At 53.8% G+C, this 12082-nt stretch overlaps 1 protein-coding gene and 1 long non-coding RNA gene across 2 annotated transcripts in view; one reads left to right on the top strand and one right to left on the bottom strand.

Annotated features, from left to right (window-relative positions):
- LOC107151368 (PVR cell adhesion molecule) overlaps positions 1-9115 on the top strand; it is a 12254-nt gene extending 3139 nt beyond the window's left edge. The window contains exons 3-8 of the mRNA XM_015496728.2: positions 1159-1464; positions 2900-3017; positions 5394-5539; positions 6476-6592; positions 8177-8214; positions 8557-9115. Of these exons, the coding sequence (XP_015352214.2) occupies positions 1159-1464; positions 2900-3017; positions 5394-5539; positions 6476-6592; positions 8177-8214; positions 8557-8622 (791 nt within the window). The 3' untranslated portion in view covers positions 8623-9115. The remainder of the gene's footprint in view (positions 1-1158; positions 1465-2899; positions 3018-5393; positions 5540-6475; positions 6593-8176; positions 8215-8556) is intronic.
- LOC125612588 overlaps positions 1-10143 on the bottom strand; it is a 20281-nt gene extending 10138 nt beyond the window's left edge. The window contains exon 1 of the long non-coding RNA XR_007343031.1: positions 9634-10143. This is a non-coding gene — a long non-coding RNA (uncharacterized LOC125612588). The remainder of the gene's footprint in view (positions 1-9633) is intronic.
- Between the last annotated feature and the right edge of the window lie 1939 nt (positions 10144-12082).

Below are 12082 nucleotides of genomic sequence, written 5' to 3'. Positions count from 1 at the left end.
GACGGAGTGGGCGGGGCCCTGGCGGGGGCTGGGGCGAGGTTGGAGCGGAGACTCTGCAGGGACCGAATCTTGGGGACTGGGAGGAAAATGCAAAACTCCTGTAAACAGCGCCACACTCAGAAAGGTGTCCTGGGGTCGCCTGAGTTTAGCCAGGTGAAGCTTTGCAAGGGGACGCTTGGGGACTTGTCCCCGCTCCTGGGAGCTCCTCACTAGATGTCAGCCGTTGCTCCCGTGTTTAAAGAAGGAAAAGTTGAAACTGAGACAGTTGGGAGGCAGCGACTGCCGAGTCCCGCAGGGGACCGCTGGTTGCCCACCCCCCAGCCCCCACCACGACTGCAGGTGGGGCCCTGGGGACGGTTTCCTGAACGGGGTGGGAGGGTGGGGGTGGTTGACTAGTTTTCCTCTTGGAACTTGAACAGAAGTCCCCACGCCCCAGTTTTTCCTAGCCCTTCCAATGAGTCATGAAATTTTCATCACCTGCTTGGAACGTGCTCTGCAGACAATAGCAATACTGATGACTCCTCTTGGGGTCCCCCAGGCTGGGATTCCTGGGATTCCGAGTGTTAGATTTAGGCTGGGGGGGAAACTGAATCCATGAGTCACCCAAGGAAAAAGTCTTCAGTGAGTAATGACCCAGGTCGTGACAGGAAGCAACCCAGGGAAGCCCCCAGCTAGGGAATCACCACAATAGCCGTTCAGATCTGGTCAACAGGGTTCTGGAACCAGGCGGACCTTGCCAGGAAGCCCAGCTCGGTGACCTTGGGTGGGTCACTTCCCCTCTGGACTTTCAGGGCTCAGGCTTCCTCTCCTCTGCAACATCTTCCTCTGATGTCCCCTCTGGGTCCCCCATCCCACTGCGGATCATCACTGTCTGGGGAACATCTGTTTGTACCCCAGGGTGGGGCAGGGCAGGGTGGCCTTGGTCATTACCACCCACCATTGAGCATTTATGTGCCAAGAGCTTTGCCTGCCCGCCTTCTCATTCCCTGTGACCCTTAGTTATCCCCAGTTGACAAATAAAGGCCACCGAGCTGCTCAGGGACAGAGCTGGGATCTGACCTGACCATCCTGGATCCTTAAATAGACACCGGCTGCTGCTGAGGGGTTTGGGAATGACCTCAGGCAGGAGGTGACCCACCCTGTTGCTTCTCCCCCCAGCCAAGCCCTGGAACACAGCAGAGGCCCAGGAGGTCCCGCTGAGGCCATCCACCGGGGAACCTGTGCCCGTGGCCCGCTGCAGCTCCAAAGGGGGGCGCCCACCCGCCAAAGTCACCTGGTCCCCGTTCCTGAATGGCTCAGCCAACAGCACCGTGGAGCCAGGACCCCTGCCGGGCACGTACACCGTCAACAGCGTCTTCACACTGGTGCCCTCCGGCCAGGCAGATGGCAGGAACGTCACCTGCAGGGTGGAGCACGAGAGCCAGGAGGAGCCTGCCGTGCTGCTGGTGACCCTGGCTGTGCCCTGTGAGTGTGCCCACGTGTGATCAAGGGCAAAGTCTCCATCGTCACATCGGCCCCACTGAGCCACCATAGCACCGCCCCGAGAACCGCAGCCCCACAGGACAGCCACTGCCCACACTGACGCCCCACCCAGTCTACACAACTCCCTTCAGCACGGTCTACACTGCCCCACACCTTGTCTGCAACCCGCTTCCCTGGGGCAACTGTCTACACTGGCCTTCCCCAGTGTCCACACGGCTGTCCCCCTTGTCTATATCGGTGCCTGTCCATTTTCTTTCTTTCTTTTTTTGGTACCAGCGATGCTCTACCATTGAGCTACACCCTCTGCCCTTTATATTTTTTATTTTGAGACAAGGTCTCTCTCAATTGCTTAGGGCCTCACCAAGTTGCTGAGGCTGGCCTCAAACTTGCAATCCTCCTGCCCCAGCCTCCCAAGCCTCTGGGATTACAGGCGTGCACCACCATGCCCGGCCCTCCTTATGCATTTTCTACCCAGCTTCCCGTTGTCTACGCTGACTCCTGACATGGTCTATACCAATGCTGCTGAGCCACCAGCTCCCCTGGGTTAGATCAGTTTGCCCCGAGTTTTTTACCCGGGCTCCCTGAGCAGCATCGACATGATTCTTCCAGTGTAGCCTACGCTGCCCTCTGCCCAGTGCTGTCTACACTGCCTGCTCCCTGGGCTGCCCAACCCCCTGCATTGCCACACAGCTTCCTTGTGTTCTGAGCCCACAGCCCCCACAGCCTGGGTCTCCTACACAGTGTCACTTCCTCTACCCCCCCCAGCATTGACATCATTGACACCCCAAAAATATGTCCACATGGGCAGCCCCATCCGATGGCAGGAGGGCACGAGCTACTATATGACTTTAAAGTTTGGACTAGCCACCTCCTTAAAAGAAAAATAAATGGTCCTGGGGACTGAACGCAGGGCTCCCCACTACTGAGCCACGCCCCAGCCCTGTTTATTTTTTATTTGGGGACGGCCTCTCACTAAATTGCCCAGGATGGCCTTGAACTTGCATCCTTTCTGCCTTAGCCTCCCAACGTAGCTGGACAATGGGGGGCCCGGTGACATTTCTGGACTGATGCAGGCTCAGCCAGGACTCTGTCTGCAGGACTTGTCAGAACCTTGAACGTGCTCCTGTGGGCTACAGGTGACGGGAGGCTTCTGCTCCCAGGACACCCAGGGCAGGCAGGGACGTGTCACAGGGATGTTGGCAGGGAGCTGGGCCCCGAAGCCCCCTCCACACCCCCCCTGACAGGGCCACCCACGCTCTTCCCTCGGAAGGAGTCCCCCGCCCTGGAGTCCCCCAACAGGCCTCTCCACCTTGGGCAGCTCCGCACCCCACAGAGGCCTTCTCCTGCCGGGAGGGGACACAGTGCACCTTCACACCCCAGGAAAGCGCCCGACTCAGCCTGTGTCCATCTCCCCCAGACCCCCCTGAGGTTACCATCTCTGGCTATGACGACAACTGGTACGTGGGCCAAGATGAGGTCACCTTGAACTGTGAGGCACGCAGCAACCCAGAGCCCACAGACTACACCTGGAACACGTGAGTCAAGTGGATGGAGACCTGGGTCTGGGGGAGGGGGCTGGGCCTGGACCCTGGGTCTGGAGGAGGGGGCTGGGCCTGGACCCTGGCACCCCAAACCAAAGCTAAGCCAAAGAAAAATCAACCACAGTCCACAGTCTGTGTCTGGCTTCCCACTCAGTCCCACCAACCCCTGGGCAATGCCACTTCCCTATCACCCTGTGAAGCCACTTAGTCACCTCCACAGGCTGCGTGAGAAAGTTGAGGCTCCCAACCATAAGATTCCCCAAAGTCACACCAAGGTTGAGATTGGGAAAAAAAGGCAGAGGGGCTCATTCCTGTCATCCCAGTGACTCAGGAGGCTGAGGCAGGAGGATTGCAATTGTGAGGTCAGCCTCGGCAACTTAGCAAGATCCTGTCTCAAAATAAAATAAAGGGAAGAAAGAAACAAAAAGAAAAGATAAAGGTATAGTTGATTTCTTTATTCATTTTGGCGCTGGGGGTGAATCGGGGCCTCAAAGATGCTAAGCAAATGATCTTCCACTGAGCTACACCCCCAGCCCCAAAGGATAAATTGCTCTACATTGTTGTTATTGAGCCTTTTTCTTCAGACAATATTTAGGAGTGAAAAGAAGAAAATAGTGCCTATAGTCATGTGAAGCCAGTCACCTCCAGAAGTATCTGCTATTACCTTTTGTTATTTATCCTTCCTCTCTTTTTCTCTATTTCTAAACAAAAGCTGGCCTTCCATTGCTTGCGTGATTTTGAAACTTCCTGTTCTCTGAACACCTTTCCGTGCCAAAGCACGTAGTTCCACAACCCCATTTTCCCTAACATCTTTATTAGGGGATTTTTCAAACATACAGTCATAAAAATTTCCCAGTCAACACTCCAAAGTCCACCCAGTGGATTCTCTCGCTGACACCGTACTGCAGGTCTTATCCCAGGTCTGCCCGCCAGCCCTTCCTTTCCTTGTATTTCAAAGCACCTCAGTCCCTTTTGGAATCTTGCTGGGATTCCATCCCAGGGCCTGCCATTATGATCAACTAGCCCTAAGGTGGGACACGGGGATCATTCTCCATGGTCCGCTGTGCAGATGTCACAGTGGTGCCTGTACTAAGCCTTCCACTTTCACAGAAAGTCACAGACATTTACCAATTATCAGTGGGGAAACTGTCATCAGGATTTTCTTTCTGTCTTTTGTTCCGGGGATTGAACTCGGGGGCATTTAATCACTGAGCCACCTCCCCAGCCTTGTTTGGTTTTTGATTTGTTATTGTTTTTAATTTTAGAGACAGAGTTTCACTGAGTAGCTGAGTTGCTTTTAGGGCCTCACTAAGTAGCTGAAGCTGGCTTTGAACTTGGGATCCTCCTGCCTCAGCCTCCCAAGCCACTGGGATTATAGGCATGCGCCACCAGGATTTTCAGTTGGCGGTGACAGGTGCCACCTTTGGCATCCTGGCTCCAGGCACCACAATTCGGGGTCTCAAATCTGATGGCTGGATTTACATCCAGCTCTGCAGAGCCCAAAATGTCACCTCCTCCACCTCTGTCCATTAAACCAAGGTGCTCCGCTATTTCCTGCGTTCGGGGCCATGGGCCAACCTACTGCAGTAAATAAGACGGAGCAGATTCCATCCCCTTGTGGGGCACCGAGGGAGGGGAAATAGGCAGGATGGAGTCGTAAAGCACATAGCAGGTCCGATATTGATAAATGTCGTGACAAAGATAAAACAGAGGAGGGGGATGGAAAAGAGGAGGGTCGTTGCAGTTTAAACAGGGTGGCTGAGGACGTTGTCGTGGAGGTGACATCTGGGCAGAGGCCTGAAGGAGGTGAGGGTGAGGTACCTGGAAGAGCATTCCAGGCAGAGGAACAGTGTATGCAAACACGTTTCTGCCCCTGGGCCTGCATCTGCAAAGGACAACCAGGAGGCCACCGTGGATAGACGCAGGAGCAATGGGAAGACTCATAGATAGTGTGGGCAGAAGGCTGGGGTAGGAGGGCGCAGGTCATGAGGGTGGCAGGGACCAGCCAGGGCAGGGTTCTGAATCCAGGAGGGGAAGGAGCTGAGGTCGGGCTCGCTGACGCCCTCTGGTGGACATTTGGGGAACAGGCGAAAGCAGAAACTGGAGGGCCAAAGACTGGACCAGGGTGGTGGCTAGGGGGGCCCCAGGAGCGCGTGGATGATGGACAGGTTTTGAAGGTGGGGCGACAGGATTTTCCGGTGTTGGATGTGGGTGTGAAGGAGGAGAAGAGCCCCGGGACTCCAGAGTTGCTCTCGACCCATGTCATAGATGGCGTGATGGTGTCCATGTCCCTGGCACACACTGCGTGCTGGGTGGCAGTGTCCCTAGGGCTCCAGCAGAGCCCCGTCCTTACCCATCTGTCTCCCCCAGGACCACAGGTCCCCTGCCATCCTTTGCTGTGGCCCAGGGCACCCAGCTCCTGATCTCCACCAACCAAGCGATCAACATGACCTTCATCTGCCGCGTCACCAACGCTCTAGGGACAAGTCAGAAGGAACAGACCATCCTAGTCAAAGGTGAGGCGCTCCTTGGAGACCTTCAGCCCCAGGATGCTCTGATGCCAGGCTTCCTCTGAGCCCTCTCGTGAGAGGACCAGCAGGGTCAGCTTTACTTTTTCTTTTTTTCTTTTTTGGGCACCAGGGATTGAATCCAGGGGCACTTAACCCCAGAGCCCCATCCCCAGCCCTTTTGATTTTTTATTTTGAGACAGGGTCTCACTAAGTTACTTAGGGCCTTGCTAAGTTGGGGAGGCTGGCCTCAAACTAGTGATCCTCCTGCCTCAACCTCCCAGGCCGTTGGGATTACCGGGGTGCACCCCCACACCTAGCTAGTGGACCTGCTATGTACCACCAGACCATAGTGCAGCCACCTGGACACCCTCCCTCCACCCACTCAGGCTGGGCCAGTTGTGCGATGCGTCTTCCCCCAGGGACTTAAAAAGCCTTTCTAAGTAGGTGGGGAAGAACTGCATCCATCGCAATTGACAGAGAAAAGCATGACTCAAAATAATCCGAGCAAAAAGAAGAAGTAGAAGACTTTATTGAGAATTTGCTTTCAAGTGCAGTTGGATCTGGGTGCCCCAGCTATGGAGCCCAGGAAGTTTCCTGTCCTCTCGCATCTCCGTTCCTTTCAGCTCTTAGGTTCTGTCCTAGGGAATCCAGCTGGTGCTCAGCAGCTAGAAGAGCTCGCCCCCACCTGTATACCCGGGGGAAGACAGCCCTGAGAGCTCTAAACCAAAACCCCAGGGCTGGCTCTCATTGGCCCAGCCCAGGTCCCAGTCCGCCTACATGAGCCAATCACAGCAGCCAGGGAGCTTGAGACGTTCCCATTGGCCAGGGCTGAGTCCAAGTCCGCCTGAGCCACACCCACTGCGGGCTCTAGAGGGACGCGCGCGCGGGGCGGGGGATCGCCCCAGAAGCTCCCTCACCTAAGGCCTGTTTCCTTCCTGCCAGACCCAGAGGGGTCTCGCCTGAGCCCCGGCGCCATCATCGGCATCGTTGTTGCCACCATCGCCTTCGTCATCCTCGTCGTCGCAGGGATCCTTTATTTCAAGCTGCACAGGGGCCGTGGTGAGTCCCCTCCTCTTCGGCACACCCCCACCTGCCTGCCGTGAGCCAGCACCCCCAGTCACCATAGTTGAACACCCACTGTGTGCTGGGCGTGGTGCTCACCGCGTGCACCTCTCCCTCCATCACCATGGAGAGTCCCCCATTTTAGAGACAAGGACCCAAGACCAGGGAGTCTCCGTCCTTAGTTCATCGAGTCATTTTACAAATATTTAGGGAGGGGGACAGTCATGTAAGGCCACCGCAAGGACTTTGGCTTTTAGTCCGTGTGACACGGGAGCCCCTGCCAGAGTGATGGAGGGTGGGGTGACACGCCCCCACCAGCTTTTCTCTGCCTGCCTTGCCCAGGAGTGACCCCAGGGGGGAGGTGGCAGGAACTGGCCCCCTTGATGCTTGGCTCTCAAAGGCCAGTGCCTGTGCACCGCAGGGACTTTGTCCAGGCTGTCCCCTGCCTGGAACCCCCTCCCCCCTCCTCCTGTGAAGCGCTTCTGCTGATTCTGTTGTCACAAGGCTGTGTTCACTGAGCACTTTGTAGGGACCAAGGGTTCTGACACAGGAGCTCAGTGAATATGCACAACCTCCCAGCAAAGAGGGTGCCACCGTGAGCCCTGTGTGACAGAGGAGGGAGTGTTTGCTGTGACAGGAGAAGTCTCCGGTCAGCAGTCACACAGCGAGGCAGGGAGGGACAGTTATTTGGGCTTGTGGCTTCAGACTGTGGTTGCCCAGCCTTGTGGCTTTGGGCTGGTGGCAGCTCAGCACGTCCTGGTGGGAGCCTGGGACAGAGGAGGCCCGGCCAGCTCATGGTGGCCAGGAAACAGAGAGCCAGGAAAGAGTCAGGGCCCAGCATCTCCTCAGAGGGCATGCCCCCCAGTGACCTAAGGTCCTCCCATGGCCCACCATCCAGTCTCCCAGCACCTCCCATAGCTCCAGGGCTATGGTTAAGCCTGCAACACATTGTCCTTGAAGGTCATTCAAGGCCATAACCATGGCAACTGTCTCAATCTCACCATGAGCAAATGGTGTGACTCAGTTTCCTAAACTGTAAAGTGGGAGTAGCCATCAGCATTTAGCACAACATCGACATGCTGTAAGCTACGCCTTGCTATTACGATCATCATCATCATCATCATCGTTATTAAAATTCTACTAGAGCAGGGAATTTGTGCACAGTTGAATTCCTAGCACCTTGAATGCCCCTGGTACAAGATAGTTACTGTTTGTTGAATAATAATACAATCTTCTGAATAAACCCCTGTTGGATAATGGAGGAAACCGAGGCACAGAAAGGTTAAGTCATTTGTCTAAAGTCACACAGATCCTAAAGAACAGAGATGGGATTTGAGCTCATGCAAATAAATTTTCATTTATTTTTTATAATCAAATTAATATCTGGACGACTAACTCCTTAAAGAGCACTTAACCATCCATGTTTGATAAATGTGTACCCCACTAAGGGAAAGAGCACCCCCAGATCACTAGCAAAGGCAGGACTTTGAATTTCCAGGGCCCAGACACCCGCACAGGTCCCCTTCCCAGCCCCGCCCCCCAGCATTGTCCTTTCTTCCTGAAATTTTCCTCTTTCTCCAGATCGCCACCACGATCGACCCAGACCTTCAGAGAACGGGGTAAGTGTGGAGGTGCAGCTGAGGAGGGTTTGGGGGTCTGTGGGGACCACAGGTCAATTGCTAGGACTTTCTCCAGGAGGGGACACACAGAATGGCACTGGGGGCCTAGATCTTTCCTCCCATTGCCTCAAGCTGCAGGAGTCTCGGTAGAGTTTGAAGCCCCCTGCGACTCAGGTGGGGGCTGGGGATCGTCCCTGCAGCACTGCGCCCCCCAGTGACTGTTCCTGGGAGCACTGGCCTGGCTTCCAGGGGGAGGGGAGTGGGCGGCGCGCTGCCCTTCAGCTCAAAGATCCGCCTGTTGTCTGAAAGTGTCCGAGGCTAACGCTGAGCTCCCCCTTCCAGGACGTCACCTACGCCCAGGTTCAGAGGGACGACCCCCTGGATGGACCAGCCAAAAGCACAACGTGACAGTGTCAGCACTGAACAGAGGGACAGAACTGCTTAGCCGGGAGCCTCGCTGGCGGGACCCCACCTGATGGTGGAAGACCCCTGCAGCAGACCAGGCCGGCCCCGCGCACACCTGCAGCCTGTCCCCTCACGGTGCCGTGGGCGGCTGCGAGTTGGGAGCCCCCAGGGCCTCTTTCTGGGCTCCTCACTTGCAACAAGAATCCACAGGCCTCCAAGAAACCGCTGGCCTCACTCAGGAGAGCTGCCAGCTCACGACGACAGGTCACCATCAGCCAAGAGGACAGCACCGAGCAGGTCTGGGGGAGCCATCGTGGGCTCCTCCTCCTGCCTCTCCCGGCGACTCCCAGGGTCAGCACTGAATGCCCCCAGCACTGATGTGACCTCGAGCCAGGGAAGCTCACCAGCGACCAGAGGGTCCCGACTTTTGTTTGTTTCTATTGTTGTTATTATTGTTTTTGAACTGGGATTGAATCCAGGGACACTTAAGCACTGAGCCACGTCCCCGGCCCTTTTTTATATTTTATTGAGAGACAGGGCCTCGCTGAGTTGCTTAAGGCTAGGTTGCTGGGGCTGGCTTTGAACTCGAGATCCTCCTGCCTCAGCCTCCTGAGCCATTGGGGTTACAGGAGTGTGCCACCGCGTGTCCTGACTTTTTATCGGGGTCAGCACATGGACGCTGCTGGCCTTCTATGCGGCTGACCCTGCTCTAGCCTCTCCGTAGTCAAAGGAAGGGCCCCGCTGTAGCTCACTCCATTACTGGAAACCCCCTTCCCCGAGTGGCCCAGGCCCTGAGGCAAACTGACAGGCAGGATGTTCCAAGGGTTCACCGGTGACCTTGCAGGGGCCGGGGACAAAGGCCAGCTCTCTCCTTGGGCAGGGTTAATCTTTTTCTGCACAGAGGACACCAAATGTGCCTGCTGCCAGAGAATGTGGGCCTCTGGCACTGAACTTCCAAACGTCTGTGTCAGCTGGATCTCCATGGTGACAAGTAGCAGCCCTGAGCCTGGTNACCACAAAAAAAAACCCCTAGGATCCGAGTCTGTGGGAGGAAACGCAGCAGGGTTTGGAGTCCCTCCATAGAGCCCCAGAGAGCAGAGGAGGGTGGGGGAGAAGGGACAGGAGTGAGGGACCAGGCCGAGGTCCACACTGCTGGAGAGTCGAGGGAAGGATTGATTTCCATATATTTATTTATTTAAGTAAAATTTATTTAATAAATAAATAAAATTTATTTAAATAAACCCTTAGTTTATTTAACTGTGTGCCCAGGATTTTTTTTTTAATTGTTTTTTAGTTGTGACTGGACACAATACCTTTATTTCGTATTCATCTTGACATGGTGCTGGGCATTGACCCCAGGGCCTCGCACGTGCCAGGCGAGCACTCTACCGCTGAGCCCCAGCCCCAGCCCAGGGGGCTCTCCTTTAACTTATTTTTTATATTTGTTCATATCGTACACACAGGGAGCATAGCTTCCCCTTCTCGTGGTTGTACGTGAGGTGGAGTTTCACTGGTCGTGTTCACATATGAACTTGGGAAAGTGATGTCTGGTTCATTCTACTGGGCTTTTCCATTCCCATCCCCCCTCCCCTTCATTCCCCTTTGTCTAATCCAGTGAACTTCTGTTCTTCCCCAACACATCTATTGTGAATTAGCATCTGCATATCGGAGAGAATATGGTTTGGTTTCTGGGGACTGGCTTATTTCACTTAGCACGATAGTCTCCAGTTCCATGCATTTACCAGCAAATGCCATGATTTCATTAATCTTCATGGCCGAGTAATATTCCATTATATATATATATATATATTCCGCATTTTCTGTACCCATTATCTGTGTTGAAGGGCACCGAGACTGGTTCCATAGCTTGGCTATTGTGAATTGAGCTGCTAAGAACATTGATGTGAATATGTCACTGTGATGTGCTGATTTTAAGTCCTTTGGGTATATGCCGAAGAGTGGGATAGCTGGGTCAAATGGTGATCCAACTTCTTTTAAAAGAAGTTTGTATGTGTGTGTTTTAGCACAAACCTATGTGTTTTAGCACAATTTTGGTAAAAATAATAAAAATTTGTTACAGAAAAAAAATTTTTTTCCTAAAAAAATTTTGTTTACAAAAGGACAAAGTGACCTGGGAATTTCACTCCATGGAATGTAACCCCCAAAGAATTGAAAACAGGCACTTGAACACATATTTATATGCAGAGGTTCACACCAGCTCTACCACAATAGGAAACGTGGTGTGCCCAGACAAGGGATGTTCTTCAACCGTAAAAACAGAACCGAGCCCCAAGGCATTACACTAAGTGCAAGAAGCTGGCCACCAAGGCCCCCTGTTGCATAATTCCATTTATATGACATTTGCAGAAAGGGCGGCATCCGCAAAGACAGCCAGAGTGTTGTGGAGGCTGGGAAGGAGGAAACTGGGAGCAAACTGGGTTCAAGGTTTCCTTCTGAGGTGATGAACATGTCCTGGGTGCAGATGGTGGTGATAGGTGTGCAACATCGTGAATGTACTAACACCATAAATTTTCAATGGTCAGAATGGGAAAATGTGTGCATTTTAGCACAATTTTGGTAAAAATGATAAAAATTTGTTACAGAAAAAAAAAATTCCTAGTTCTTCACTTACTGGCAGAATTTTCAGGAATACATCAAAGCTTTGAAGTAAAGGATGAACGTATATGCAAGGGTTAGCCAGCACAGTGGGGCCCGCCTGTAATCCCAACGACTCAGGAGGCTGAGGCAGAAGGCTCACAGGTTGGAGGCCAGCCTCGGCCACTTAGCCAAGCCCTAAGCAACTTAGGGAGACCCTGTCTAAAATTTTGAAAATATAAATAAAAATTAAACTGGCTGAACATGTAGCTTAGTGGTAAAGCGCCCCTGGTTCAATCCCCAGTATCAATAGCAACTCCCCCCACCCCCGGCCCCACCCCACCCTCCTCTGCAGGCTGATATTTAAAATAAGGAGCTGGATTTTCCTGCTCTACTCCAGGAACCCCGGTTTCTCAGCCCTGCTTCTCTGTGATTCATTCTGCTTTCCTCCAAATGTTGCCATCAGCCTCAGGTTGATGCCCACACGGTGGGGCCACTCAGCCATCACCTCCACCCAGGCTCAGACCCAGAGGAGCAGCCCATCCCCTCGGGCTGAATCTCTAGGCCTGAGGAGCTCCTCCCTGCAGCATCCCTCCCATCTCATTGGCCAGCTCCCACACCGCCCAACCCATCCCAAGCCAGAAGAATGGGCCACCCCCGAGGCTGGGACCCATGGGGTCCGGCCTCTGAGGCTGGGAGAAGCCCGGAGGAAGGAAGGCTGTTGGTGGCGACTGCCTCTTGGAAGCTGGAAGACGTTTGAATTTTATTTTCTTCTTTTTGAGTTAATGACTAATAAATGTTTTATAATAAACTTAAACTGTGTTTTAATAGTTGAAAATGAATCAGGAGAGGGAGGAAGGGGGGAGGA

Source organism: Marmota marmota, unplaced genomic scaffold (genome assembly GCF_001458135.2).
Source record: "Marmota marmota marmota unplaced genomic scaffold, marMar, whole genome shotgun sequence".
In the NCBI taxonomy this organism is placed as follows: Eukaryota; Metazoa; Chordata; class Mammalia; order Rodentia; family Sciuridae; genus Marmota; species Marmota marmota.
The sequence above is the reverse complement of the archived record's forward strand: the minus strand, read 5'-3'. Positions and strand labels throughout refer to the sequence as shown.